Source organism: Hypomesus nipponensis, chromosome 24, assembly GCF_054491055.1.
Source record: "Hypomesus nipponensis isolate SF chromosome 24, ASM5449105v1, whole genome shotgun sequence".
In the NCBI taxonomy this organism is placed as follows: Eukaryota; Metazoa; Chordata; class Actinopteri; order Osmeriformes; family Osmeridae; genus Hypomesus; species Hypomesus nipponensis.
The window spans coordinates 5,903,605-5,930,789 of record NC_140384.1 but is presented as its reverse complement, the minus strand read 5'-3'; the positions used below and the strand labels follow the sequence as shown (position 1 = coordinate 5,930,789).

General features: G+C 48.1%; 1 protein-coding gene across 1 annotated transcript; it reads left to right on the top strand.

The window, feature by feature from the left end:
* The first annotated feature begins 165 nt into the window (after positions 1-165).
* whrnb (whirlin b) lies at positions 166-26,509 on the top strand. The gene is made up of 12 exons (XM_084690488.1): positions 166-912; positions 10,164-10,355; positions 11,653-11,778; positions 15,132-15,337; positions 16,258-16,294; positions 20,320-20,502; positions 20,663-20,842; positions 21,720-21,794; positions 21,891-22,572; positions 22,675-22,850; positions 22,960-23,082; positions 24,372-26,509. Exons 1-12 carry the CDS (start codon positions 166-168, stop codon positions 24,582-24,584), a joined length of 2,940 nt encoding a protein of 979 aa, XP_084546614.1. The 3' UTR covers positions 24,585-26,509.
* Positions 26,510-27,185: the final 676 nt, after the last annotated feature.

Genomic DNA, 27,185 nt, shown 5'->3' with positions numbered 1-27,185 from the left:
ACCAAGCAAGGATGACAATGTTCCACTTGACTTTCCTTCCAGACTCGCGTCGTGGTGCCGCGTTTTTGGAGTGGAGAGAAATCAACAAAAGTCAGTCAACGAAAACATACGTTTGAAGCAGCTATATAACTATCTGTGGTGTGGTGTTTTCGGTTATGTTGTAGGATGAGCACTGATCTGGAGCGCGTTTCACTCAATACACCAGTGAACTCGGCAGGCTTGGGTGGCCGCGCGCTCTCAGCCAATGTTCGGAAGCTCCACAACGCTCTCAACCAACTGCTCAACGACTTTGAGAGGGAGCAGTTTATTCATTGTCTCAATGTTTATCACGCCAAGCGCAACGTTTTTGACTTGGTTCAAACTCTGAAAGTGATCCTAAACACGGCAAACAAACGTCAACTACTGCCCATGTTGCGTTTGGTCATTCCACGTTCAGACCAGCTACTGTTCGACCAGTACACGTCTGAAGGGCTCTACCTAAAGACGGATCTGCTTGCAAGCAGTAGCAATAACACAGACAACTCTTCCGAAGTGGGCAATGCTAATCATGTCCCAATTCCCACGACGCAATTTGTTAGTCCGCATGAGCAGCCTTGCCACGCATCGCCAGCTGCGTGTCCTGATGGTTTCAGCACCACGGCTGAAGGGACAGCTCCCTTGGCCCAACATCCCGGTTACGCACTCATGCAGGATCCCTACGGAGAGATCCGTCAAGTGACCCTGAGGCGCAGCAAGAGCAAAGAGGGTTTAGGGTTTAGTATCCGCGGAGGGGCCGAGCACGGTGTGGGAATCTATGTGTCCTTAGTGGAACCTGGATCTTCAGCCGAGAAGGAGGGACTGAGGGTCGGTGATCAAATAGTGACAGTCAACGACATGGTGTTTGACAGAGTCACACATGTCGATGCCGTCAAGGTAGGCTTGTGTGCGTGTGTGTATGTGTTAGCGTGTGTGTGTGTGTGTTTGTGCCTTTCTTGCTATGCCCAGCCGCAGAAATCCAAGGACACTGTCACAAACACTTATGTCACACTCATGATGTTCAGTTCAGTTTCAATGTCGCAGCAGCCACACAACTGATACACACTGTAGGCTGTGATGATACTGACATGCTCGGACACATTGTGCTCTCTCACATGACATTACCGCCCCAGCCAATGGCATAGCTGGACAACACACTATGGGAGCTGTGAGAGCCAGCCTTTAGACAGCCATAGAGCCATGTCCTTAAAACGAATTGTGTCAAACAAGATGGTTCACCAGTGGCTTGTGGTCCAGTTTGAGGCACTCGCTTTAATCCCATCAAAATCAATGTTTAATTTATTCTACACCACGGGATGACAGATTAAGAATATTTGGCCGCCGGCTCTCTGAACTCATCTGATCTTGTCTAGTCATAGAGAATGTGCAGATAGTAAAGACCCAAATCTTCAAGTGAGGTCAGAACAGATTGAATGTTGAATGTTAGACCTTCTGGATGGGCAGCCTACTGTTTGGCCCTGTCGCACTTCTGTTTTCTGCAGGATGCCGTCTCCAGCAGGGCGCAACTTTTAATTTAATTTATTTGGAAGTTTGTGGTGGTTATGTAACGGTAATGTGAAGTGTACAGGGCAGGCGAGTGGAGAATTGACTAAATAAGAAGGATAAAAACTGATGTGAAACCTCAGGCAGAGGCTGAAGGGGGATCTGCCTTAACCCCCTCCCCCCCCCGCCCCGGGCACACTTCACCTCCAGTATTTTTACAATAATGTGAGGAACACGTGATTTTCCCATTTTATGGGGGGTCAAAAGTCCCCCCCCATTAAAAACAAACAAACTATTCCTCACATTCATGGAAAAATACTGGCGGTGCTGTGTTGGGATGAAACACAGCTGTTTCCTCTTGACCTGGCTTGTTGTCACATGGGCTTTTGTAGCAATGGCATTGACTTTCACTGAGTCGAACACAGAAACACACAGAAGCCATTCCTAACTAAAACAAACCCTCTTTGTCATTATGTCTGAACACCAAAAATACTTACAGTACTTATAGATGTACTTTGGGCATTCATTTGAGTAATCCAAGAATGAAAGAGCCCTGTTTTGAATATTTCCAGCATTTTAAAAGCATAATTTTTTTTTTTTTTTTTGTAAAATGAACGGTGGATGAAGTTTGGCCTTGATGGTTATTGCACAATAAACATAGCTGTTTGTGAATAAAGAGCCTTTCTGGCCCGTCTGTCTCATTAGATTAAAGAATAGGTTCAGATGAGGCTATTTACCTTCAAAGTGCTGCCAATGTCAGTGGTCCAAGACTCGGCAGAGCTTAATGATGCAGAGAGAAAAAAATGTGAGTGTCTCGCTGTCTCATTCACTCTCTCCTCCCAAGCATTTTGTACCATTAACATTAACGCTCACATTGGTGGTAGCACCCAGGGACAAGAGTGCGCTGTGCAATGATTACATCACAGTTGTGTTGTTCTGCCTCTACACTGAGTCCCAGTGTATCTCTGTCTTCTCCAAAGAGGCAGTGCCTCTCATCTATTCATTGGTCCTGATCATCAAGAGCTAAATTATTCATTAAAAGCTTTTAATTAAGCGGGCAGCATTTAAGGCCGGGTGAGAAGAGGTTAATCTGTCCTGGTCTGTGTTACATCAAAGTGGCCCTGTTTGGCAGCTGGCAGAAGATGTGCTTCGGCAAAGAGCCTTCTACAGTGGCGCAACTCAAAGTGTTTCATTGAAATTCTGTCCTTTTCTTGTGTAAGAAAACCTGAAATTTATCTGTCACACAGCCTGAGGGTCTGAGGGGGGAAAAAAAAAACACGAAACGTGTAAGTGAAGTCAACTTTGTTTGTATTGTCCTGCTCTGCAGCAAGTTTTCCCCCAAACAGTCAACCAGACTGCCAAGGTGTTTACATCATTGACATTTTGGACAGCCTTTGATCTGTAGTGTTATTCACACACCCACACACACACACACGTTTGCTTGCGTATAAATGTGCTTGAGGTGCGAAAGACCTTGTAGCTCTGTGAACAGCTAATTCTTCCTCTTGCACTCCATTCATTCCGGGGAGGAAATACATCAGTTGGAACGACACCACTGTTCAAACAGGCTTCAAACTCGCCGCTATTTATACCTTGTGATGTACCGAGGTGATTTTTTCTCTCCATACCCAACCAAAAGAGAAAGTCATGACAAAAGCCTCTCAGAGAATGAAGAGGTTACGTAACGCAGGGAGTGTGAATAATGAGCTCTTCTGAACAAATATGGCAAAAGCTATTTACTCTCTCTGTGGTTGACCTCCCAAGTGAAGCCCACAGTTATGTTTGGAGCCCAGGTTGGGATTACGACGTTGGCCTCATCAAAGACCAGTTTTCTGGCTTTGGGGGTGTTTGGGGGGAGGGGGCTAGGGGAGGGGGTAGCGGGGTGTTCAGACAGGGGGAAATGGGGATGCAGTAGCCTGTGGAGCTGAAACTCATTTATCTGGCCCTTCCTGGAGAACTCAGGCCATGCAAATCTGAGTGCGAAGGATGGAACCATCACTCCCACCAGCCCAAATCCAACAGGCTTTATATTCTACGCTGGAAATGTCCTTCCTACATTCCCTGGAGGCACTGCACTTTCCCAACTCATTTAAGGACTGGATTGCGAGAGAGAGTGTGTGGTGAATCCAGCAATATATGTTACTCTGAATGTATATTCTGTCAACTCAAACCATCCGGAATGTACTGGAAGGTCTTGTACTTCTGGCAGACAGAGAGATGAGCATGTTCACATGGACTTAACAGTGGTTTTTCTTTTGGGTTGCCAATTACAGGTAGACGGAGAGCTCAGTCCTTCATTAGTTTGCTGTCTCTGCCCAGACCAGCATTTCCTTCATCATTCCTAGATATAATGGTGTTCCCTGGATTCATTACTGGGTTGTCAGTTCTTCGGCTCATTGTGACTGTGCCCTACTTACCTCTGTCAAAGCCTCCGCCTGCCTGTCACTGGGTCTCACCCACCTTTCTCCTTCCTGCCTTGTCTCCGACTTCTCTTTCTCGTCTCGCTCTACCGCCTTCTCTCTCTCTCTCTCTCTCTCTCTCTCTCTCTCTCTCTCTCTTTCTCTGCCTCGCTCTCCCTGCTCTCTTCCTCCGTCTTCTCCATACCTTCCCCAGGGTACACTGCGCCTCTTGCCCAGAACCCTCCCCCCTTGCCCCCACCCCGCAACCCACTTCAGAATATCACCCTGACTGTCCTCCGCAGAGAGACACACGTCAACACGTCAGCCCTCCTCTTGTCAGAACTGGGAGGGGAAGGATCGTCAGACGGAAGGTGTCAGCGATGTGTTTGTGAGCACAACATTGAACTGTCCTGATTCATCTGTGTCTCCGATGGAGATGCCGGTGGACTTGAAATTGCTCCGTGGCATCTGTTTGGAGTCTGCAACCAGATAATGAGGGTCAAGCCTCCGGTCAAACTCTTTCACTCTGTAATCCCTCTCGATTTGGAAGTGGCAGCAGAATGATGCTTGGTGGACTTAGGTGCAGGTTGACCCCTCCGAATCTCCACCACAAAGCCAGATGTGTCTGATCTAATTACAGTAATCAACTGCTGTGCTATGATTGAAAATCTGACACACCATTAGTACTGTAACTGGTCATTGTGGTACATGGTAAGTATGATTATACCGCTGTGGAATAACAATGGCAAAGCTGTCGCTGCCTTTTAAACCTACATCACTAATTGCCAGGCATGGAAGCAGGAATATGCTCTAAACCTTCTCTGGCATCATTGGACCAGCTTGACATCTCACCGCAGGTCCTTCGTACCATGTCCCTACGTGCTTCGGATGGTTCTTTGGGTCATGATGGGCTTTTCTTCTCAGAGAACACACGGCTCCGTCTCGGTCAGCTGTCTGCTGCAGATGCCGAACGAACGATCCACTCATTCTGTAATTGCTTATCTGACCACCTGCTGCACCTTGACAGAAGATAACAATGTTATCTTACAGGGGGGGGGGGGGGGGGGGGTTCGTAAAAGCCTTCTGCTTTTGGCAGGGACGTAGTCCTTCTGTGAAGCTGTAATGTAATCTGGTTCTTTTGTGTTCCTGTAATCCTGTTGTAATCAGGTTGTTTGGCAGACCCAGCGTGGATGATGATGATGTAAGCGTGTGGCGCCGGTTTTATCCTCGTTAGATATGCCCCCCCCCCCCCCCCAGAGGGGACAGGAGGGGGAGGGTCTCGGTGTGCCCTTGGTACTTGTGGGACCCTTCAACATATTTGACTGTAAACACGAACGGAAATATTATTCAATTACGTAGGTGCAAAATGTGGATATTTTTATGTGTTTCGAATGCAGGCGATGTGGATAACGTTGACGCGTTTTTTCAATGTGGACTCCAGTGTGTGGGTTCATTTACATGAAATTTGAATACTACGTTCGCAGAAGGATCGGCCTGGAAGAATTGAAATCGGAACGTGCCGCTCTCCCTTGGATTGAGCTGCTCATTCCACACGAGCGTGTGGGTGTCAGTCATCATTTCCGTCATCTATCCGTAGTCCTGTTCGAATTCACCGCAGCTCAATTTCAGTATCCCCGTGAGTGGTGATCATCCGAACAGTCGACACAGAGTGCTGCCGAGGCCGTCCCCCAAATCGCCGTCCCGTTTTGTCTCGCCACTGCCCGTCTTGCTCACGGTTCTTCAGTGGAACACGGCGTGCAATTAGTGCATCGCCAGTTCTCTCCAGCCACTTTGCTAAAGGTCAGTGGTTCCGGTTGATGCAGCTGTTATTACAATCTACAGATGTTCCAACCTCCCCCCTTCTGCCATCTTCAAAAATGCCATCTTCTTCTGCGGCGCAACCACCTTTATCACATTCTGTTAGGGTTGCCCTTGAATAGCTCTCAATCCTTCAAAGTACATAGTCTTGATAACAACCATTATGGCGTGTGGGAGGACCAGGTGAATCAAACTCCAGAGTGAAAAAGCACTCTAACAGGCTACGGACATCACAGTGTGCTGAGTGTGTCCCAGGCAGGAAAGGCCAGCTGGGGGGATTTGGGTCTGAAGAGCGAGAGAGAAAGAGAGAGAGAGAGAGAGAGAGAGAGAGAGAGAGAGAGAGAGAGAGAGAGAGAGAGAGAGAGGAATGGGGTGTGTGTGCATCGTGATAGATGGAGGAAGAGATGGAAGCAGCTGGCAAAGGGGATCTGAGGTGACAGCCAATTTTACTCAATATACCTTACACACACACACACACACACACACACACAAACATACACGCCTACACACACACACACAGTCTCTCTCCCTCTCTCCCTCACATCCACACACATATACTTACAGAGCTACCTTTCTGATGATAATAGCACCTCTGCATTTTGCACTGCCTACACAATGCTAATAACATGCTGTGTTCATATTTCTATACAGCACACACTACATTTATTAATGCAAAACAAAACATGCCAGTCCTATGCTGAACATGATCAGTTTTGCACTGGGAAGTATATTTTCAAAGGCTTATTAAGTCAAGGACCTTAAGTGATCTGTTATGTACAATACTGTCCTCGCAGAAGTAAAGCCGGGCAGACCTTACTTTGTTGCTGTTGGCTACCTTAAGGTACAAAACATGAGAAGTGACCGCATCAAGTGATTTCAGAGATCGTGGCGGCGGCTCAGCCAGCGCCGAGGCCCGGGTGCAGGTGAGAGAGCCCAGAAGTGGGAGAGAGCCGTGTAAGAGCCCTGTAGGCACCTGCCTGACGACCTCCACAACCTCCTCTGACGCGCGACGCGACCCCCTCTCCACTCGTCCCCTCTCCTTCAGCGTAAAAATAAAGCCCTCCACCTCCTCCTCCAGCGAAACTGCCGTCCGTCCGTCCGTCCGTCCCCTCCCTCCCATCCTGCCCCCACGCAGACCCTGGGAGAGCTGTGCTGCAGCCCACGCCATCGCTGACTGTACGCAGAGCACCTCCGGGAGACGTTTATAGCCGGATAGCGCTGGAGTGTCACTCCTCTCCACCAGTTACAGCTCTGATCTTTGACTCTCGCCACGGTGTACGAGCTGGAGCCTGCAGCAAACCAGGCCCAGAATAGAAAGCCAACTACCGCTGACTACACATCTAATTCAATGGTGATATAATCGTGCACAAAGTGAATGGGTTGACAGCATTATTTTTGACCATAGAGCACTCTGGGTTTTTTGTTTGTTTTAGTGTTAGCAGAGCTCTAGTTAATACCGTCTGTACATTTATCTAGGCCAACAATGTATTATGAGGTAGTTGACTAGTACAGCATTGATTTGAGGTATAAACAAATGATATTAGGCCCGTAATTGGATAGAAGCATCCATTTTAAATTCCAAGCACATCTTTCAAACCGTGTCTGTTTCATTATGTGCTGTCGGATATAATGGAGGAGGAACAGAATTTAATTGGAGCATGAGGGTCCTTGGCTTGGAGAACGTATGGGTCTATAAAGCGCCGTCGTAAACACAACCCTAGATCTCCCCATCCACATCGATAATGAGGCGTGATTGAACACTGTTAGGTGCTAGATATCATCCCCATCATCATTAAGATTGTCTGTTATCGCTTTGAAACATTTACGATCCTGGGCAAACACACTGTGAATGGACCACGGATAAAGACACGCTGATTATAAAATCGACAATCCATTTACTAACTATGTCCTACATGCCGCCAAATGAATTCTAGAAACATGATTTCAGCTTCTTAAAATATTTTCCATCCCTTTCTCTTTAGATAGGGCTTAAAGCCTCTTTCAGAAACTCTTATCAGCCTTTAAGATATCCTCCTGTCATCCAGCCTTGGAAAATTTGACAAACCAGTCCTTTTTCAAGTCCCGTCAAGCAGAAGAATATCCTGAGCGTCTTTTGGACCTGAGGGATGTGCCTAAGATGTCCATCATGTTTATTGTCAGACCTGGATGGACCAGATCTACTTTTCTTTCCCTTCTCCTCCCTGTTTAATTGTGTTTCTGGGTCTGCAGTCCTTTTGGGACTGTTGCTGAGTGTGCCAACAGTCTACTTAGTGTTCTGGAACCATCTGCTGGGACTGCAACGTTTCTTGCGGCACAGGAGCAAGGCTGAGAGGTGGAACACAGGAATTATCGTAAACTGAGAGGAGTCAGGGCCAACACGTTGTGAGCTAATTCAGCTGGTTTTTCAGTCACCCGGGTTCACATCAGTCAACTGGGTCTCGTGTTGCTCATGGCAGGCCGGGGGGAGAGAGAAAGCTGCTTCCTTGTTCCTAACCAGGCACATGGAATAGTCAATCCATCATGGCTTAGATCAAGTCAGGGGGCTACGGAGGTCAGGGGAGGTATGAAGGCCATTGACAGTTTTATACACCAGTATTGATAAAAACTGAATAAGCGATATGCGTGTGTGTGTGTGTGTGTGGCCCCGAAGCCAGGCACTATAGGCTCCTGTCCTCGCTCAGTGCCCAGACCTTGGGCGTGTCAGCTAGTTTGGTTTTGGTGATAAAGAACCTGGCAGCACCTGATTTATGGGCCCTGTTGGACTGGAATGACACATCACAGTCTCAGTGCTGAGGCAGACACGCCACATCCATCAACAGCGGGGAGGCGTTCATAAACGCCACTTCACCCCCAGCACTGCAACAAGAAGGGAGAGGCAAGAACGAAAGGTTTAAAGCACTCTGGCTCGCGTCCGTAAAAACAATATTTGTTTGTTTGTGCATGTGGGTGTGAGTCAGACAGAAAGGGGAAAGCGAGAGGGGGGGGGGGGGGAGTAAAAGAAAAGAAAAAGCGAGAGAGATCGACTTAGTTGTGACTGGGACGGTGACGTGTAATTGCGAGTGAGAGGACAGCCTTGGTGAGTTGTGTTTTCCCGGACAGCGAAACTCTGGCCTTTGCGTGAAGGATTGACTCAGAGCTTGAGATCAACGATTGGAATCTCTGGGAAGACTGGGCGGCTCTAACTAGCTTTAATGAACCTAATTGAAACGACTGAGATAGATAGAGAAAGACCGAGAGAGAAGAGAGAGAGAGAGAGAAAGAGAGAGAGAGAGAGCGAGAGATAGAGAGAGCGAGAGATAGATAGATAGATAAAGACCGAGAGAGAAGAAAGAAAGAGAGAGAGAGAGAGAGAGAGAGAGAGAGAGAGAGAGAGAGGGAGGGAGGGAGAGAGAGAGCGATAGATAGATAAAGACCGAGAGAGAGTGAGGGAGAGAGAGAGAGAGAGAGAGAGAGAGAGAGAGATAGATAGAGAAAGAGAGAGAGAGAGAGAGAGAGAGAGAGTGAGGGAGAGATAGATAGAGAAAGACCGAGAGAGAGAGAGAGAGAGAGAGAGAGAGAGAGAGAGAGAGAGAGAGAGAGAGAGAGAGAGAGAGAGAGAGAGAGAGAGAGAGAAAGCAACGTAGGCGTTCAAATAGGATGCAGAGCGTACACCTACAGAACTCTCGGCAGCCGTCAAAGTCTGACTGATGTATATTTCTTACAGAGTAAGCTAGAATTGTTTAATTAATGCAGGCTTGTCATTTACTGTGTGAACAAACAACTGTAAGTTCTACTTCTACTCAAGCCTCACCCATATGGAGGAAACCGTGTAAATCAAATACCGGATCCATCTACGAATCAGAGATGTCCCTTTCTTGATTACGTGTGTGTGTGTCCGGAAGTCCTCTCATTCTTGCGTGTGCGTCCCTGCGTGCGTGAGCAGGGATAGACGTTCCGGCCAGCTTCACAAGGCCTCATTGTGTCTCTGTCCTACCCTCCGTCAGTGTGTGAGTCATTCTGACGCTTGCAATCTGGATCTCTCGACTCCTATCCTCAGCTAATAAAGCAGCGTGATGAGTAGGTGGAGACACACCGGAACAGCTTTTAAATAGGTGAGCCCAAAGACAATGGACTCATTGATGGAAGTTCTGATGGCAGCACCGGCCGTGAGCAAAGCACAGCGTGTCTCCATCAGCAGCCACTTGGCTAGCCGTGACTGCCGTATTCTCGGCTGAATTCTTTGCTAAACTTGCAAGGACAATGAGTGGTTGAATGGTTGCGGTGACAAGGAGTGTAGGGTGAAACCCAGTGTGTGTGTGTGTGTGCGCGCGCGCAAGCGTGTTCATGTGTGTGTGTGTGTGTGACAGGGTTTTTGATAAGAACAGTGTCCTTGCCCGACTTCCTTTCACAGCATTTCTTCCGCCCCCTCTGTCCCCCCCACCACGTCAGGTTCTGAAAGGCTGTAAGAAGCTTGCCATGTCGGTGTGTTCTGTGGGCCGTATTCCTGGGGGATACATAACCAACCACATCTACACCTGGGTGGATCCCTTGGGACGAAGTGTGTCCCCTCCCTGTGACCTCCAGGAGGCACAGCCAGACAGCCTGAGAAGAGGACACTCATTGGAGGGCATGGATAGGACGGTAAGGAGTGTGTGCGTGTGTGTGTGTGTGTGTGTGTAGTCTGTCTGTGTGTGTGCGTGTGTGTGGATGTAGGAGTCTGTTCAAACTGAAAGCATTAGAAGATCGATCAGGCCATTGCGTTCCGTTTATTCAGTGTCATTACAGAAACGGTTAGTTATCATTGTTCCCCAGGGCCTGCCAACATTGACTTGAGAGCACAAATGACACAAAACCATGGTAACCCAACGTCGGCAGTTAAAACCAAGTGGGTTGGACTCTGGCTTTATATTAACGTTTGAAAACTTTCGCCAGAGGCAGTATGGGAACAAGAGAGAGGGAGGAGGGACAGAAATGGAGGTCAGTCCACACTTATTCTCCTGGCATCACACCGCACCCCACCCCATCCCCTCTCCCCCTGACCCACCCCCTTCCCCTCTGGCCCCCCCTCTCCGCGCCTGCCCCTGTGCTTTCCCCATCGCCTGCCCCCCCCCCCCACCTCCATCGATGTGAAACTGCAGCGTAAGCGGTATGCAGCATGCAGAGGCTAGCTAACGGGGCTCTCTGCACAACACTGCAGATTTACACTGAGCAGAGAGACGGGCTGAACGCTCACAAAACAAACATTCGGAATCGATTCCAAATAGATTTCAATATTAATTATCCTCAAAACTGCTAAGTGCTCATTTTATCCCTTGTATTTGGATGAGATGGGGATGACCTAAGACAATTAAAAAGGGGGATGTTTAGTGTCTTCACTGTAGGGTGCCATCCAGCGAAGCGGTATTGCCACAGAAGACAGACTACCTCTGCCAAGAGTTTGATATGTTGGTTCACTTTAGGCAGAGCCAGTGGACATGAATCAGTGTTATTGGCTTGCCATCTTTGTGTTTAGGACTCCTCTCTTTGGGTTTTTATGCTGCGGTGGGAATTATTGATCGTTCACCTGAACCTCAATACATAGTAAGCATAGTCATTTATATAGCATGGGTGTCAGAACTCTGCCACAAAAAAACAGTTTGAACAACAATGACTTCTTGGAATGACTGAAGTGTGTCGCAAGCTCTGCAAAGCTTGTTGAGTCCAGCTTCCTGAGTTAGACTATGTAGCCCAGACTGTGGATTCTATTAGGGCTTTTGATCAGTACGTACTCACTGTGGTTAAAATAGAGATGTGTGTGTGTGTGTGTGTGTGTGTGTGTCTGACCCCAGTATGAACGGTGGAATTCACATTGTTGCTGAGCAACCCAACAATGTGTGTGTGTGTGTGTGTGTGTGTGTACTGAAAGTGTGCTCACCAATGTGTGTTTCTTGTGCCGTAGGTGAGTCTGAACCTGGATGATGGGCGTTCTCTGGGCCTGATGATCCGAGGAGGGGCTGAGTATGGCCTGGGCATCTACATCACTGGAGTGGACCCTGGATCAGCAGCAGATGCTGGGGCGTTGAAGGTAGATAACTTGGGTGACGGTGCTAATAAAGCTAACCCCCTTGCTGTTAGCTGTCTAATACAACCAACCCTAGCTGCTAGCTGTTTAACCTGGCTAACACAGCTAACAGTGCTAATCAAGCTAACCCCCTGCTGTTAGCTGTCTAATACAACCAACCCTAGCTGCTAGCTGTTTAACCTGGCTAACACAGCTAACAGTGCTAATCAAGCTAACCCCTTGCTGTTAGCTGTCTAATACAACCAACCCTAGCTGCTAGCTGTTTAACCTGGCTAACACAGCTAACAGTGCTAATCAAGCTAACCCCCTGCTGTTAGCTGTCTAATACAGCTAACCCTAGCTGCTAGCTGTTTAACCTGGCTAACACAGCTAACTTGGCTAACCGCTTCTACTGTAGCTGGGTTGTCAAGCCTCTACTTATCATCTAATATCTCAACATACATACCGTATTGGATTGCTGTACGAGCGCTGATGTAATTATTTTCTAAACAATGCTTGAGGGAAACATATTTTATTAAATTAAATTCTATTCGTATTAGTATTTTTTATTTTTTATCAAATCTCCTTCTGCCAGACATGTCACCTCCAGGTCAATTGGATTTTTTTTTTTATCTGCTAAATTCAACTGTGTTCTCTTCAAAGATTGAGCCGGTGCTTGACATTTTGGCAGCCTTTCTTTGACAGCGAGATGACGGATGCCTTTCTGCTCTCCAGCTGGCTGTGCAGTCAGGGGTATGGGGAGGAAGGCCAGGGAAGCTATCAGCCCATTGTTAGGGCTCCAGGGCCAACGATACACACTATAAGTCAGGTCCTCAACAACACAAGAGATACACACTCGCACACACACTCGCACACACATACTCACGCACGCATCCGTGCACACACAGAATGGTCGCAGCAGACACGTTTTCAAAAATTCATGCATCACTCGTCAGATATACTGTATAAAGGATACCAAGATGAAAAGTGGAGAAAATATGCCGGATGGGAAGACACTATATGTGGAAATGAAAAGAAGTGATATTTTCTTCCCGCTATACCTCGACCTTCTCCGATGTGTTGTTGATGTCTGTCCAAGGCAGACTGAGCGATTTTATCATTAGACCAGGAGCGACGGGGCAGGTAAAGAGGCTGTTTGTTTACCCAAGAAGACAATCTCTGTCCCTCTCGTCATCTCCGGATCCCTTCTGATTCCTCTCCATCTCTCATCTGTTGTGCATTCTCTCTTGTTGTCTACTTCTCCAACCCCTCAGCCTTGGGTCCTGTCAGTTTCCTCCTGTGGAAAACATCCAGACAGGAAACAACTCTGTTTTATTCTCCAGACCATCTGAGCAAATTAATATTTTACAGATTTTTCAGGGATCTTTGGTCTAATTATAGAGAGAGAATGGATATTTTTTTTGTTCTTTTTTTTTTGCAATGCTGTCAACTATTCTGAAATTTGTAGCATTTGCACTGATGCATAAATGAAATATTAAACAGTTTCTGGAAAGAAAGTTATATCAGGTAAAATGGGCACCTGTGCAGATGACACATACAACAAGGGCTTTAGTAGTGAAGAAACACTCGTACTTTTAGTCCATAGAACAGGATTGCTAATATATCAGCAATAGAAATACTTCTATAGCCAATTTGATACTGCATCAAATATTATCTAATTTGATACTTCTTCTCGTAAAGTGGGCATACATTGTCTCCCTAAAACTGTTCCTCCAATGAAAATATACCATCCTCCAGAAAAAAAGGGGTTACCCCTCTCAAAGACATCTCAGTCATTTTAACTCGGAGATCCAGACATTGGCAGGTTTCCACCCCTTAACGAGGGCCCTCTGCAAATCAAGACCCAGCTGCTGTTGGGCGCCTTGACGGATTGGCCGTACGTCCCGTCCCATCTGCGAGTCCTGGCGCTTCCAGACGCACACTTTAATTAGTGTCACTCCACCTGAGGATCAACAAACATTTCCTGCCCGGCCCTTTCAACCAGCCAGCCCACAGATGTGCCAGTGACTTGCAATCCGGGGAAGCCAATCTGGTCCAGGTTTGGCAGGAGATGAAATAAACCTTGTGTTAGAATAACACAGAATCATTTAGCGCACTCACTCACTCTTGGCAAGATTGCACATTCTGCTCTACCTACCTATTATCCAGACCCTCTTTCTCAGAACACCCGGAAACTTCTACCTGACACCAGAATCAGACTGCCCTCTCAGTGAGGTAGGACAAACACACAGTGTAGGTGGACAATCACTCATTTTCCAGCCAGAGCCGATCCTTTCATCTCACACTTCATCCTGAATGATTGGTGGCACATTACTTGTAAATCACAACGTCGACTGGCAGTTGAGCTACGATAAAACAACTGCCTAGTGTTTCCGGCGGTCTCTCTCATGATTAGGTGACTCAGGGCGGGGAACGTAGATGAGTTTACAGACCCTGTCTTTCCTGCGCCCCTCCCCTGACAGAGCTGTAGGCGGCACTGGGGTATAAATTAGTCTCTCACACGCAGACACACACACACACACATGAGTAATGAGCTTCACTCAAGCTGATTCTACTGCACATAAATGTACTGGCGCAAGGAGGGAGGGGGAAGGAAGTCGATAACTAATTTCTCCTGTACTTCCTTTCCTCTAAAGAGAATAGGCCAATGATAGAGGTGCATTGGCCAAGTGGAAGAGGCTTTTGTGCCTCTTCTGCAACTCAGCAACTTCCTCAACTCTGTATTTCTTCTTTTATACCCCATCTTCACTGCAAATAGACCATCTTTAACACTACAAGGGGATCGATGAAAACACAGTGTGGTCATGAACTGTCATCTAGGCTACTTCATCAATGATGTAAATTCAATTGGAGTTGATTAGCTTGCCATTGTCGTTAGGTTAGGCTCAAACAACTCACTGCATCCGAAAAAGCATAAAAACCAAGAACAAACATCGATTAGCAATAATCATTGTCTGTGGGTTGTTATGTTTGTCCAGTTGGCTGGTGGTTGATAATAACTATTGATTGGTGCCCTTCAGTCTTGTGGTCATAGAAGTGTGGTTTATGAATAATGTTGATTATAAAGGGCACTTCTTTCACCACTGATGTAATCATTCCAGTTGTTTGTGTGTGATTAGGCCAATGACCGTGTGTAGTGTCTGGTCAGCTAAGGTCTGATTCAAGGGCTTGTCTGGATGTTTGAGTTTGTATGCAGCACCACAGTCCTGAATACAGACACGTCCTTGAAAAGCACAAGCCTGTAACACGCTCTGTAAAAAAACATCTTGACTGACTAAAGCTGTGTATGTAAAACTGAAACATAGGTGTGTGTGTATGTGTGTGTATCCATCACCATCCACTCTCCCTTCCCGCAGGTGGGCGACCAGATCTTAGAGGTAAACGGGCGGAGCTTTTCGACCATCCCGCACGACGACGCCGTGCACGTCCTGAAGACGTGTCAGCGCCTGCTGGTGAGGGTGCGAGACGTTGGCAAGCTGCCCCACGCCCGCACCGTGGTGGACGAGACCAAGTGGATCACCAGTCCTGTCATTGCGGAGAGCACGGCCGGCACTAACGCACGGTGAGGACCGACTGGTATCGAGGGTGGAGGCCTGTTCTGCCGGATTATTTCTGGGCCCTCGGGATTGGTAGGCGGACGACTTGTGAGTGCCTGACCGCTATCGTCAGGTGCCTCTTGACAAGGCCTGTCTAATGCACAGGCTTTCATGTGAACTGAAAATTGTTGCCTTTGGACATGCGTGTATCTGGAAGAAGAAGAAGAAAAAAAAAACTCCATTACACGCCGTGAAATCAATTACCTTCTCTTCGTTTTCATTATAAGGCCTGACACGTGCATTAACAATCCCATTTCATCCTTTTCAATTAAACATCCCTCCGTCAGCTGCTCACATCCGAGAATTAGCACACGCGACAAGGCTTTGCGCCAGCAGCCGCCGTGAGCCCCTCGGCTCCTTGTTGCAGCTTTGTCCAACTGTCAGGGCTATCGGATATGAGCACCAGAGCCCCATGGTGTAATTGAAGGATGGCTGACGTGGCTTCGTGGTTGCGAAAGCGCCGTCACCGCTCCATTGTGTCGGACAGGGAGGTGTGTCTCTGCCCCCCCCTCCCCTCCCTCCCTCTGCTGTACGCCTTCTCCCCCCGTCTGTCTCGAGTCCTAATGGAGCCGAGCTGATTGAGGGCCGAGGGAGGTATAAATTTCCCTGACGTTCCCCCTTGCAAATCATGCAAGGTGGCTTTTAGCCCCGTGCTTCATTAAACTTACGTTGCCTGACTCCTGTTTTGAGTTGCACGACGCGCCGGCGCAAGGTGTCGGGGATGTTCTGGGCGTTGAATGGAAACATGCCAGACGTGTCTAGGGGGCTTTCAGGTTGGATGTTTTGCAGGCTGTGTGTGTGTGTGTGTGTGTGTGTGTGTGTTTGTGTGTTTGTTTGGTGCAGGCAGCTCCTCCTCTGACCTTCCATGTCTTTCTTTTCCTTGCAGACCTTTGTCGGGCCGGGCTACACCTGCATTAGGAAAGGTACGTCGAATCACTCTGACTGTACAACACTTGAAATGAAAAACGCACACCCCAACGCACAGACTCAGCCAAACAAAAGGCCTCCTTCATTGATGGGTTTCCAATCTTCAGATTAGATCTTTCCGTCAACTGTCAACCTTATGGAAGGCGTAGCATCACCTATGGGGAAAAACACAGAAACTCCTGGCTGTCTGTTTAGATGCTATCTGGGGATTGTATTAAAGGCCTTGTCCATCCACAGTCTAAATGCTGCATCGCCAAGACAAACAGCATCACACACTTGATGGACCGGAGGACCTCGTGGTCACTCTGGCTGTGTAACGACGATAGGTGGTGGACTCAAAAGCACGACTCCGAATATTCACAAAAAAAGGTTTTACTGGATACAGAAGTCAAGGCTTGTCAAGACTTGATATGAGGTACAAAGACAAACTAGCAATGAGAGACTGAAACACAAGGCCTAAATAGACTGGGGCTCGATTGAAAACAGGTGCTGTCAATCAGGGCTGGCGAGGTCAATCACAGGCAGGGAGGAGACACTGAAATAAGAGGAGAGGTGAGCACACACACAGAACCAAGACATGACCTAGGTCCAAGGGAGTTGGGCGGGATGTGACAAGCTGTGTACGTGTTGTCTCGCATATACGAGCGGAGGACAGTGAGAAATGGTTGATAGGGGTGCAGAGAGGACGGCCGCATTTGCTATCTTGACAGTATCAGGGCGGAAAATAGAGTTCACGTCTTTCAGGGAGAATTGAAACGATTAGTCATTACTTGAAGGTTGAGGGATTGAGGGGTTCGTGGTTAGAGGCCCTCTGAAGATGACGGGGCAGGGTGGCAGGCAGAGGAGGAAAACATCTAGGAGGTCAGGAGTACAGCATTGACTTGTGTTACTGGCAATTAGGAGGAGGATTTTGTCAGCCGGCCACCCTCCTCTCCCCAGTCCCTGCACTCATCTCTGGGTCAATCTTTCCAGGAATTTGGCTCCCCCACAGGAACCATTTAAGGCCCCAAGGTGACTCACAGGATTTAGCTTCATGCGGGAGACAGAGTTTTGCGAGCCACTGTATATTATGGGATTGTTGCATGCCACTGTTGTGCAGTAAGTCACAGTATACAGCACAGACTGCTGAGGTTGAGGCTGAGAGAAAATGGAAAGGAAAACATTTTTGTATAAAAAATGTCAATGTAACAGACGACTACATTAAAACACATGCAGTATAGTACAATACAGATACTTCATTCTATCTCTCTTTTTCTCACTCACTCACTCCCTTACTTCTCGGTTAAAAATATTTTCCTTTATCATTGTACATTTTAGAGAAGCACCATGCAAATTTGCTTAGAATGCTAAAATGATAAACATCAGGAGGATTTACTAAAATTAAACCGCTATTCATCTAAAATGAGTCCGGCGTTTTTTGCCGCCAGCATTCGACTAATGAGCTTTGTAATTGGAGATTGGACGGCGGGCTGTGTTGATTCAGTACGGGTCACACGACCCGTTTAAACTGACAAGGGGTAAAATGAATTAATTACGCTTGGTAAATCAAAGCATGTCTCTTGTCTGAAAGAAGGCAGGTGGACATCACACAATTTAACAGTTTACTTGGTTGTGGGCCACAGTTGTTGATAGTTTTATAGCCACAGGTAATACAAAATGTTGGGGTAGTCTGTACAGATGTATCCTTCCCCTCCTGGGCTTTGTGCGTGTGTGGGGGGGGAGTTTCAGGCTTGTATGTAGTGCCTCTCTGTTTGATAAATACCGCAAACTCATACTGCATTTGGAGGTTAACCTTGGAGGGGGTCTGTCACAGCTTAAACCACTCCCCCTGGACTCTGTTACACACACACACATACTTACACACACACACACATAACCTCTCCCTCATTCCCTCTTGCTAAGCATTAGCAGCTAGGAGGGCCGTGTTCCAGCATGTTCTCCAGACTCCCAGCATGCCTCATTGTGATTGAGTGAGTCTGGGCTGTGTGTCATTGAGCCCAGACACAGACATCAGGGGAACAATTTTTGCAGGGCAGGGAACAGGAACAAAGCACCGGTCACAACATAGCCCGGAAGTGCCATTGAGCACTGAATTGAGAAAGGCCTCCTAGTCCTTACTGTAAGTCGCTCTGGATAAAAGCGTCTGCCTAATGAATAAATGTACTGTATAGTCCACTCACAGGTTACACTGGTAGCAATTGTGTTCATGAGGATGGGGATGATAATGAACGTGAAGATTTTACCCTTTGCCGTTTGTATTTAATCAATTCAGTAACATCCAGTTATTGTTTCAGACCTGAAACCCTATCCCAGTCTTTTCAATATATTGCATCACATTTTATTCTCCGTGGTTTTCCTGTGAGGGTATGCTGGGGTTAGCATTAGCTGTCACAGATTTACACAGCAGTAATGAGACCCCAATGAGACCTGCTGCTCACTGCTGATTAAGGGCAGCTAACGAAGGACAGGCTGCGCTCGTCACTCCTGGATCGACCAGGGCTGACTGTGCGTTGCCACGGCGTCTTGCCAAACGTCTATCAGGGCCCTCTGAATGGATCGATTTGAGCGTCCACCCAGAGGTGAAGTCATGAATATCTTCGAGAATGCACCTTGTCCAAAAACTACCCCCCCCCCCCACACACACACACTCCTCACCCCCCCATCCGCCCCCCCCGCCCCCCCCCCCTCCCCCCACATATCGTAGACCCCAGATTGCCCATTGGAATTGTTGGGAAAGGTAATGTGTTGCATTTTTATTAGCTAGATCATCATACTGATGGTGGATAGATATGCAATGCACTGCGATTCACTATCAATCCCTAGGGAAATTCAAGCGATAAAGTCAATATTGTTTTAAATGAGACATGGACCTATAAATTGTTATTATTGTATGTTTAGTGATCACCACCTGGGCTCTGTATTAAGCTGTACCTTGTGTGCCACGCTGTGTTTTTCCACCCTAACTTGTCCCACAAGGTCAGATCAAATCTATACACTCTTATGAAGTATTGATTTGTTCAATCCAGCTGGCAAAGTGTCTCTTTGTTCCAGTAAATCCCTTGTTTTCACTTCCGCTGCTTCCAGTCTTGCTCCGAGCCCTCCAGCCTTGAGCTCGGTGTTTCTGTTTTATGCTGAGAATGGATTCTCATTACAATTCTGCAGTCCCATTTTGTTTACAATGCATCGCTACGTGTTTAGCCACAACGATAATGCAGAGGCTGGTCTAAGTTCCTTTTTCTGCATGGTGATTTGTACTGTATGTATGCTGTTCTCAGACATGTCGTTTTATTTGGAAATATTAGCAGCTTATTTTTTTTAGTTGGGTCCAATTAACTTTATACAAAAGATTAAAGGTTATGCATCATATCTGACAATTGCACTGGAAGTTCCAGACTATTTAGAGTTGGAAGTCTACCGGGAGCGGAAATTGTCACATGAAAAACTTGTGCTGCTTACCAAGATAACAATGATGGAGTTCTCATGGCAAAACAAGCTGTGACTCACCCTAATACCAATGCTTTTGAAGTGGTGTCTATTCTTAGAACCTCACAACTGCCCATGTACGTGTGTGTGTGGGAGGAGAGAGCACGGTGCTTCAGAACATTGTGGACTAGCAGCATCTGTACGCACTAATCCATAGACCAGTAGTTAGAGGCTGGGTGCCACACTCACTCACTCACTCACTCTCTCTCTCTCTCTCTCTCTCTCTCTCTCTCTCTCTCTCTCTCTCTCTCTCTCTCTCTCTCTCTCTCTCTCTCTCTCTCTCTCTTGGTCACTCTCAATCTGTCACTCTTTATTTTTCTCTCTCTGTGTCTGTCTTTTTATCTCTATGTCTCTCTCTCTGTTTCTCACTCACTCTCTTACACTCACTCACTCACTCACTCACTCACTCACTCACTCACTCACTCACTCACTCACTCACTCACTCACTCACTCACTCACTCTCTCTCTCTCTCTCTCTCTCTCTCTCTCTCTCTCTCTCTCTCTCTCTCTCTCTCTCTCTCTCTCTCTCTCTCTCCAGTCTGTGTGTCGGGGTGTGGGCCCTCCGGGGACCCAGGTGTCTCTAGAGGAGCAGGCCTTCCTGCTGCTGACCGACCCAGAGAGACAAACCATGGGCTACTATCTCCAAGAGTACCAGGGGGGCAACATAGGCGTGGAGCCCCTGGCTATGGCCCTGTTTGAGCTCTTCAACACCCACGCCAAAGTAAGCCCAGCTGGGACACCATTTGCCTCTCTTTGATGGTTGCGTAAACCCGCGTCAAGCTGCTTCCTAGAACTGACATCTTCATTAGTTAGTCTGGCGGTGCTCCCGCACGGCTCGTCAGCTAACTCCTTGGCCCCCCCCTTTTGTTTTCCCCCTCCAGCTGTCGCTGCTGTCCGACGTGAGGCGCCTGGTGGCTCCCCAGGACCTGGACCTCTACGACGGGCTGGTGCTGCGCCGCGAGAGGGAGGCCCTGAGAGCCTGGCATGGAGGCCTGGGAGCGGCGCACCCACGGAGCCGCTGCCCGCACGAGGCTTCGCCCGGCCAACACACCCCGGCTGTGGTAAGGGGGAGGGAGAGGGAGAGGGAGGGGGAGGGAAGGGAAGGGGGGTGATAAAGAGAGAGGCCGAGAGAGAGGGGGAGAACGTGATAAAGCGACACATCAGCATGTGTGCATCAGTGCAAGACCGTGTGCTTGTGTGTTTTTGTGTGTGTCTGTGCATGTGAGTAGTTTGCCCCCCCTCCGCATATCCATCCTAATCTCCTTTGTCCAAGCTGAGGCACAGCTCTGGCGCCAGTGTCAAACAGAGTAGTGATTTGGGCTGAGATAGCCCAGTAACAGTGTAGTATTGATGTTTCACTGTGGCCCTCATCAACTCATTGAGACCTCATTCTGCCATGGGCACACTCTGTCTCAGCACCCTGCTGCAAGTCAGGCTAAGACCCGTGCTGCTATCCTAAACTGATAACTCTCTTTGGTTTATGCTCAAACAAAAACAGGGATTATTCACTGTGCCGGGGCAGGGATTATCTTCCTTTGTTAGCGGCAAGCTGTTGAATATGTGCGAGGTGAACCATTGCTGCTGTTGTTTGTTTTGATTGTGTGGTCAGTCGGCTTCATGGTTGGCTGGGTCATTTGACTCTCTCAGCACACTCTGTGCTTGTGCAACTGTCTGTATCGGCAGCCCTCACTACCACGGCTATAAAACGCTGACCCCACTAAGTAATTGGAGTTAACTGATTGGTCTTTCGTAGCGGTTCAGATGAGGTTAACGGGATGTTGTATGGCGTTGTGACATGTTTGAGATATTAACCAGAGTCTGCTGTGCTGTCAGGCAGCGGCAAGTATGGAGCTGCCTGTTGAGGTTTCACTGACCTCCTGCTCACAGAATAGCAACAAGCCGAGTTGTTTTGCGATAAACAGTATTTTGCTCTTGCAGAACGACTGCTCGCATGGGAGCAGCAAACAGGTAGAGGCGCAGGAAACTGCAAACACTATTCCGGAAATTTCCTTGGTGAGTTGTGGAGAACAGTATGTGTTCACTGCCAGCATACAAATGTGTGCTCATATGTTAACGTGTGTGCATTTTGTATTGTATTTTTCTTATCAGAACGAAGCAAAGACCACAGCTGAGTCCCCCCCATCTTCCAAGCCCCCTCCCCCCTCTGCCCAGGCAAGACCCCCCCGGGAGAGAGAGCTTTGCAGGCGGCCTTCATCCAGGCAGGCCCCGTCGGGCCTGGTCTTTACTGCCCCCACCAGGCTGCACCAGGAACAGCACCACAAGTCTGTCAAGTCCCTCGGCTCCGCCAGCCGCCATAACTCCCCCACCGCAGGCCAGCACGCCTGCTCCAACGCCGGCCTCCACAAGTCCCACGGCTCCCTCCAGCACTCCAGCCCTGCCTGTAACTCTGACCCACACCACCAGCACCCCCACCACCACCCTCACCCCGGCCGGCCCGGCTCCGGGCACCACACCTGCCCAGGCTCCCTCCACCACAGCTCCTCCTGCACTGCTCCCCCCAGGGAGACCCCCGCCAAGCCCCCCATCCGATCCTGCTCCTACGAGAAGTCCCACACAGCCATGGGCGCCAACTCGCCTCGGGCCGGCTCCCCTTTCCCCTCCCCATGTCCCTCCCCCTCCCAGTGTCCCTCCCCCTGCCCCTCCGTCTCGCTGCCCGTGCCCCCTTCCCGCACCCCGGAGCGCCCCTGCTCCCCCTCCCTCAGCCAGCACTGTGTCACGGCGGACGTGCACAGGCTGGCTGCCGACTACACACAACAGCCTGGTCAGCGAGGTAAGAAAAGGATAGTCTCTGACCTTGTGTGTGTGTGTGTGTGCGGAGGCTCAAGGCTGTGATGTGTTGTTGGTAATTCCACAGTGTGTTTCTGATGCCCAGGGGCCACTCTGTCTCAGCTGTCCGACAGCGGGCAGACTCTGAGCGAGGACAGCGGAGTGGACATCGCCGAGGCCGGAGGCCTCAGTAAGGACGGCAGCCCTCGGCCCAGTAAGAGCCAGGCCCACCACCAGGCTCCCCAAGGGGCCCAGGCACCTCCAGGACCCCCTTCCCTGCAGGTGAGGGCAGAGCAGAATCACGGGACATTGGGCTGGGGGGGGGCGGGGGGGCCTAGCTACACCCCCTAACAGTGTGTTGTCTGTGTGTCCTGACGTGGTAACCTGGCAGTGCGGCGCTCCCGTCGTGACCGCTACCCTGGTACGCGTGGCGAAGAATGCCGACACCCTGGGCATCGCCATCGAGGGAGGGGCCAACACTCGCCAGCCCCTGCCCCGCATCGTCACCATCCAGGTGAGGGTGAGCGACACGCCAGAGAGAGAGACCCCTCCCTCTCGGGACGTTTTTGACGAGCCGAAGTTCACTCTAGTCTGCATAGGATTAGCATGTTTTATCACTCTCTTGGGACGTCTGACATTTTTTCCGGACGCCTCCGGTTCAACAAGACCTTTCCGTGGCATCTGTTTGAGAAAGGTAGCCTGTATTTGCATTGATTTGGCGTCACATCGGCCCTCACGTGGATGTTTCACCATGTAAATGAACGCCACAATGTTTAGAATCCTTGGAATGCTTTAAATGTTGCAAGGAAGGCTTTTCCAAAGCAGTTTGGAATCCATTTTGACAATGATTTTAGGGTTAAATGAGTTGTCTTGGCACCCTGTCTTCTCTCTGTTTGGAAGTATGTGTGTGTGTGTGTGTGTGTGTGTGTGTGTGTGTGTGTGAGTGGCAGAGGGCAGAGCTGATATTTCCATAACAATGACTCCAGCAACAGCTTTCATAAATCTTACCACAATAGAACAGTGATGGCCCACCAAGGCTTTCACAGGCTCATCAAACACAATGCTTCCTGTAATTAAACTGACTTGGCAAGGATACAGCCTCATTAAACCAATTATATCCCCCCACTATTTAATAGAACTGATTAAATAACAATATATTGTCTAGACAATGAATAGGTTCACATTACAGCGCACATCATGAGGAGAATATTTGTTATCCAGTCTATTTCACGGCGCTCGGAAGATCATACTCAAGTCTCATCGAGCATGCAAAGAGACCCCCCTCCCCAAAGCACCTTGGACAAGGGCTTACCAGACAACTCTCGTTCGGTCGGAGAGTGGGGTCTGGGTGTAGCGTGCTGGAGCTAGCAGCCTGCCATGTGCCTCCGCTGTGTGTCCAACATGGCTCAGTGTGTGGTCTGGGTGTGAGCCATGCCCTCCTCTGCCAGCCTTAAGGTCTCTATTTATATACCCTGACAGGGAGGCAGACTAATGGACATTCAACCGCAAGGGCCACATCAAAATGCTCCTGTATTCGGACAAATCGCCCTTTGACAGTCCCTCACTCACTCATCCATCACTGTCCTTCGGCTCATGCCAGTCGGTTGTCATTTGTCCGTGGGGGGATCTAATTGTTATTCCTCGGCCCTCTTTGTGCTCTTTCTCTCTCTCTTTCGATCTCTCTCTTGTCTTTTTTTCCTTCCTCTCTCCGCCGGACTCTCCCTTCCTCAAAATGTCTCTTATTGCTATTCTTCTCCCCTCCCCCCCTCCCTCCCCCTCCCCCCCTCCCCCTCTCTCTACCAGAAGGGGGGGTCGGCCCACAGCTGTGGCCAGCTGCGGGTGGGCCAGGTGATCCTGGAGGTAAACGGGGTTTCCCTGAGAGGCCGGGAGCACAGGGACGCCGTCCGCATCATTGCCGACGCCTTCAAGACCAAAGAGAGGGAACACGTCGACTTCCTGGTGGCCGAGTTCAACTCGGCGTATCTGCAGGGCCTGTGGCAGGACAATGCGCTTTAAAGTCGCTTGGGTACGGAGAACAGCCCCGAACGCAGCGCGTCGAATCAGGAAGACTGTCTCTTCCCATCTCCCCTTTCCCCTCCCTTAGATCTCACCCTTTATGCTTTAGGACGCCGATTAAATGGCGTAAACTGTCGAAGCCAATGGGGAAGAAATCCCCTCGCCTGGTTTAATGAGAGGAAGTTTGGGCTGAGAGGCAGCAGGTGTGATGGGCTCCTGGGCATCTTGGCGCTGTGCAGCTGCTATCAGTAGGGGTACAGAGACATGGCCTAACTCGCACCCCCATCCCTTGCCTGTCTGCTCCGTAGAGATCTGTCATCGAAACACAGCATGTTTTGCCTTAAGAGGAAACCCATCAACATAGACAAATGACACTAAATTGACCTTTTGAAATAATGGATACACTTAAGCTAGCATCTGACTTCGTACCTTCAATCTCCATTTAGATTTGACATTTGAAGAGGTTCAACCAAGATGGTGCTCTGACACAGGCTGCATAGACACAATGTCAAACTATACCTTTATATCATCTCGACTCAAATATCTTTTGTATAGCTTTCTTATTGTGTTATGAACATATTCACCCACTGTATGTAATAATCTTGTACATTATTTAGCTTGGAGTCTATTAAGAGTCCGGGAATTTTGATTTCTAAAGCTAGCGAATATGAGATTCACATTTTTAAATGGGCTGTTAGCTGGCATTCAATGTTTCCATGATCTCATTTACAGTTTGGATCGAGTCAACGTTCCTCAGCTATTGTTTCATCTCTATAGTCCTTATAGCAATGAGACTGTAAGACGCATGTGCCAAATGGGTGAATTACTGTAATATCCACAAACAAAGCCCACAGCTCCATACAAACACATACAGTCAGAACTTGCATATTCACTGGCACTGTTCACAACTCTAGTCAGACTAAAAATAGTAAAGGGGAATCAGAGAAGGAGCTTGTGAGCGAGGGATATTTGCCAGTTGGCTGTTAATGCATTCATAAGAAGTAGATCAATTATTGCTAATGAGCTGGAGAGGACAAGTTAATATGAAATGGATATTAAAATGGGCCCACTGCGTGTGTGGGACATATGGCTGCACTTTTATTCTGTGTGTATGAGTGTACAGGCTAGCTGTGTGTGTTGATGGGGTGTTGTACGATGGTGTGTTGAAAGCCTACCTTCAGGGACTGCTGGAATGTCAGTTGATTCCCAACTGAAGTCTCAGCTCTGCGAGTGACACTGTCCTCAAATTATGAAATATTTATGATCAAGAAGGTTTACAGTCAAATGGTATTTTTAGAAATTGTAAAGATCTGTTGAGATTTTGTCAACTGTCCTCGAAGTATTGCTTATTTTATCCATGTACAGTATAGATTCCCCTTGTAAATAAATGTATAGATATATGGATATATATATATATATATATATATTCAGTAAAGAGAGAGGCATGTCAGTGCCACACAACTATTCAAGAATAGAATCCCTTTCACCGAAGGCTGGTTCCAAAAGTCCCTTCACTTTCTGACAATGATGTAAAAGACTGGAATGGTTTGAGAATCTACATTTAAATACATAGAGTTGTTTAAGTTAACACGGGGATTTGTTGGGTGAAAATGGGAATATTATCATCCTGACAGCACCCATTGTCACTAACTGTGTATAACCTTTCATTCTGTTGTACAGTATTCTCCTCATTGTGCAGTAGATGCTATTTTACACAATTGTCAATTGTGTCAGATTTGAAATAAAGTTGTAGAGCTACAACTGTCAGCATATCAGACACAGTTACACCAAGTATATTCTATATACGTGCGACAGCCTTTAAGGAGTAAAATTATAACCAAATGCCTATTGCACTAAACGCTTGATATATGTTCACCTGAGTCCTGCAAGGAAATACCTTTAATAAAGATTCAACAAATCATCAATCACGTCCTAAGTTGTTTGTTAAATGAATGACGAATATTCTGTGAGCAGTATAAAAAATGTGTTCTGGGCAGTTTTTCCACACATTCCTTTCCTAATTATGTTTTTCTATTCTGTTTTATCTCTGTGAAAGAGTGGTTCACATGCTATAGAGGTCAATACGCTCTCCCGTAACCCTGCAACTATAACGGAGATGCATTGCTGGGATTCTTTCGACGGCCTTGAGTCGAGTGTCTTCTTTGGAGACAGCAGGCAGCAGATGGTTTGAAGACGGTAGACGAGAGAGCACCATAATGCTGTATCACCTCAGGAGCTGCGTTGTGTTGTTCAGACACACAGAGGAGAGGACTCAACCTGGGAACGGTATCAGACGCAAACAACAACATAGCTGCGAGTCACGAAAACAAAATTTGAGTTTTGGCATACAGCGCGTGGGCGGTTAGTGACCATCTAACCTCTGGCAGAGGCAAAGTAATTTGGAGACATGGCTACGTTCAGACACATCTGCCTACTTCGTGTGCTTAGACAACAATAATGCGTGGCATAGCTTTGGTCTAGAAACCGCAAAGAACCCCGCAGTCTTGGGAGAACTGCCGAAGAGACATTCTGTTTGCCCATCATCACTGCGCCTTCTTTTCTGACAGAGAGCCCGTGCTCTCTACTGGTGACAGAAAATAA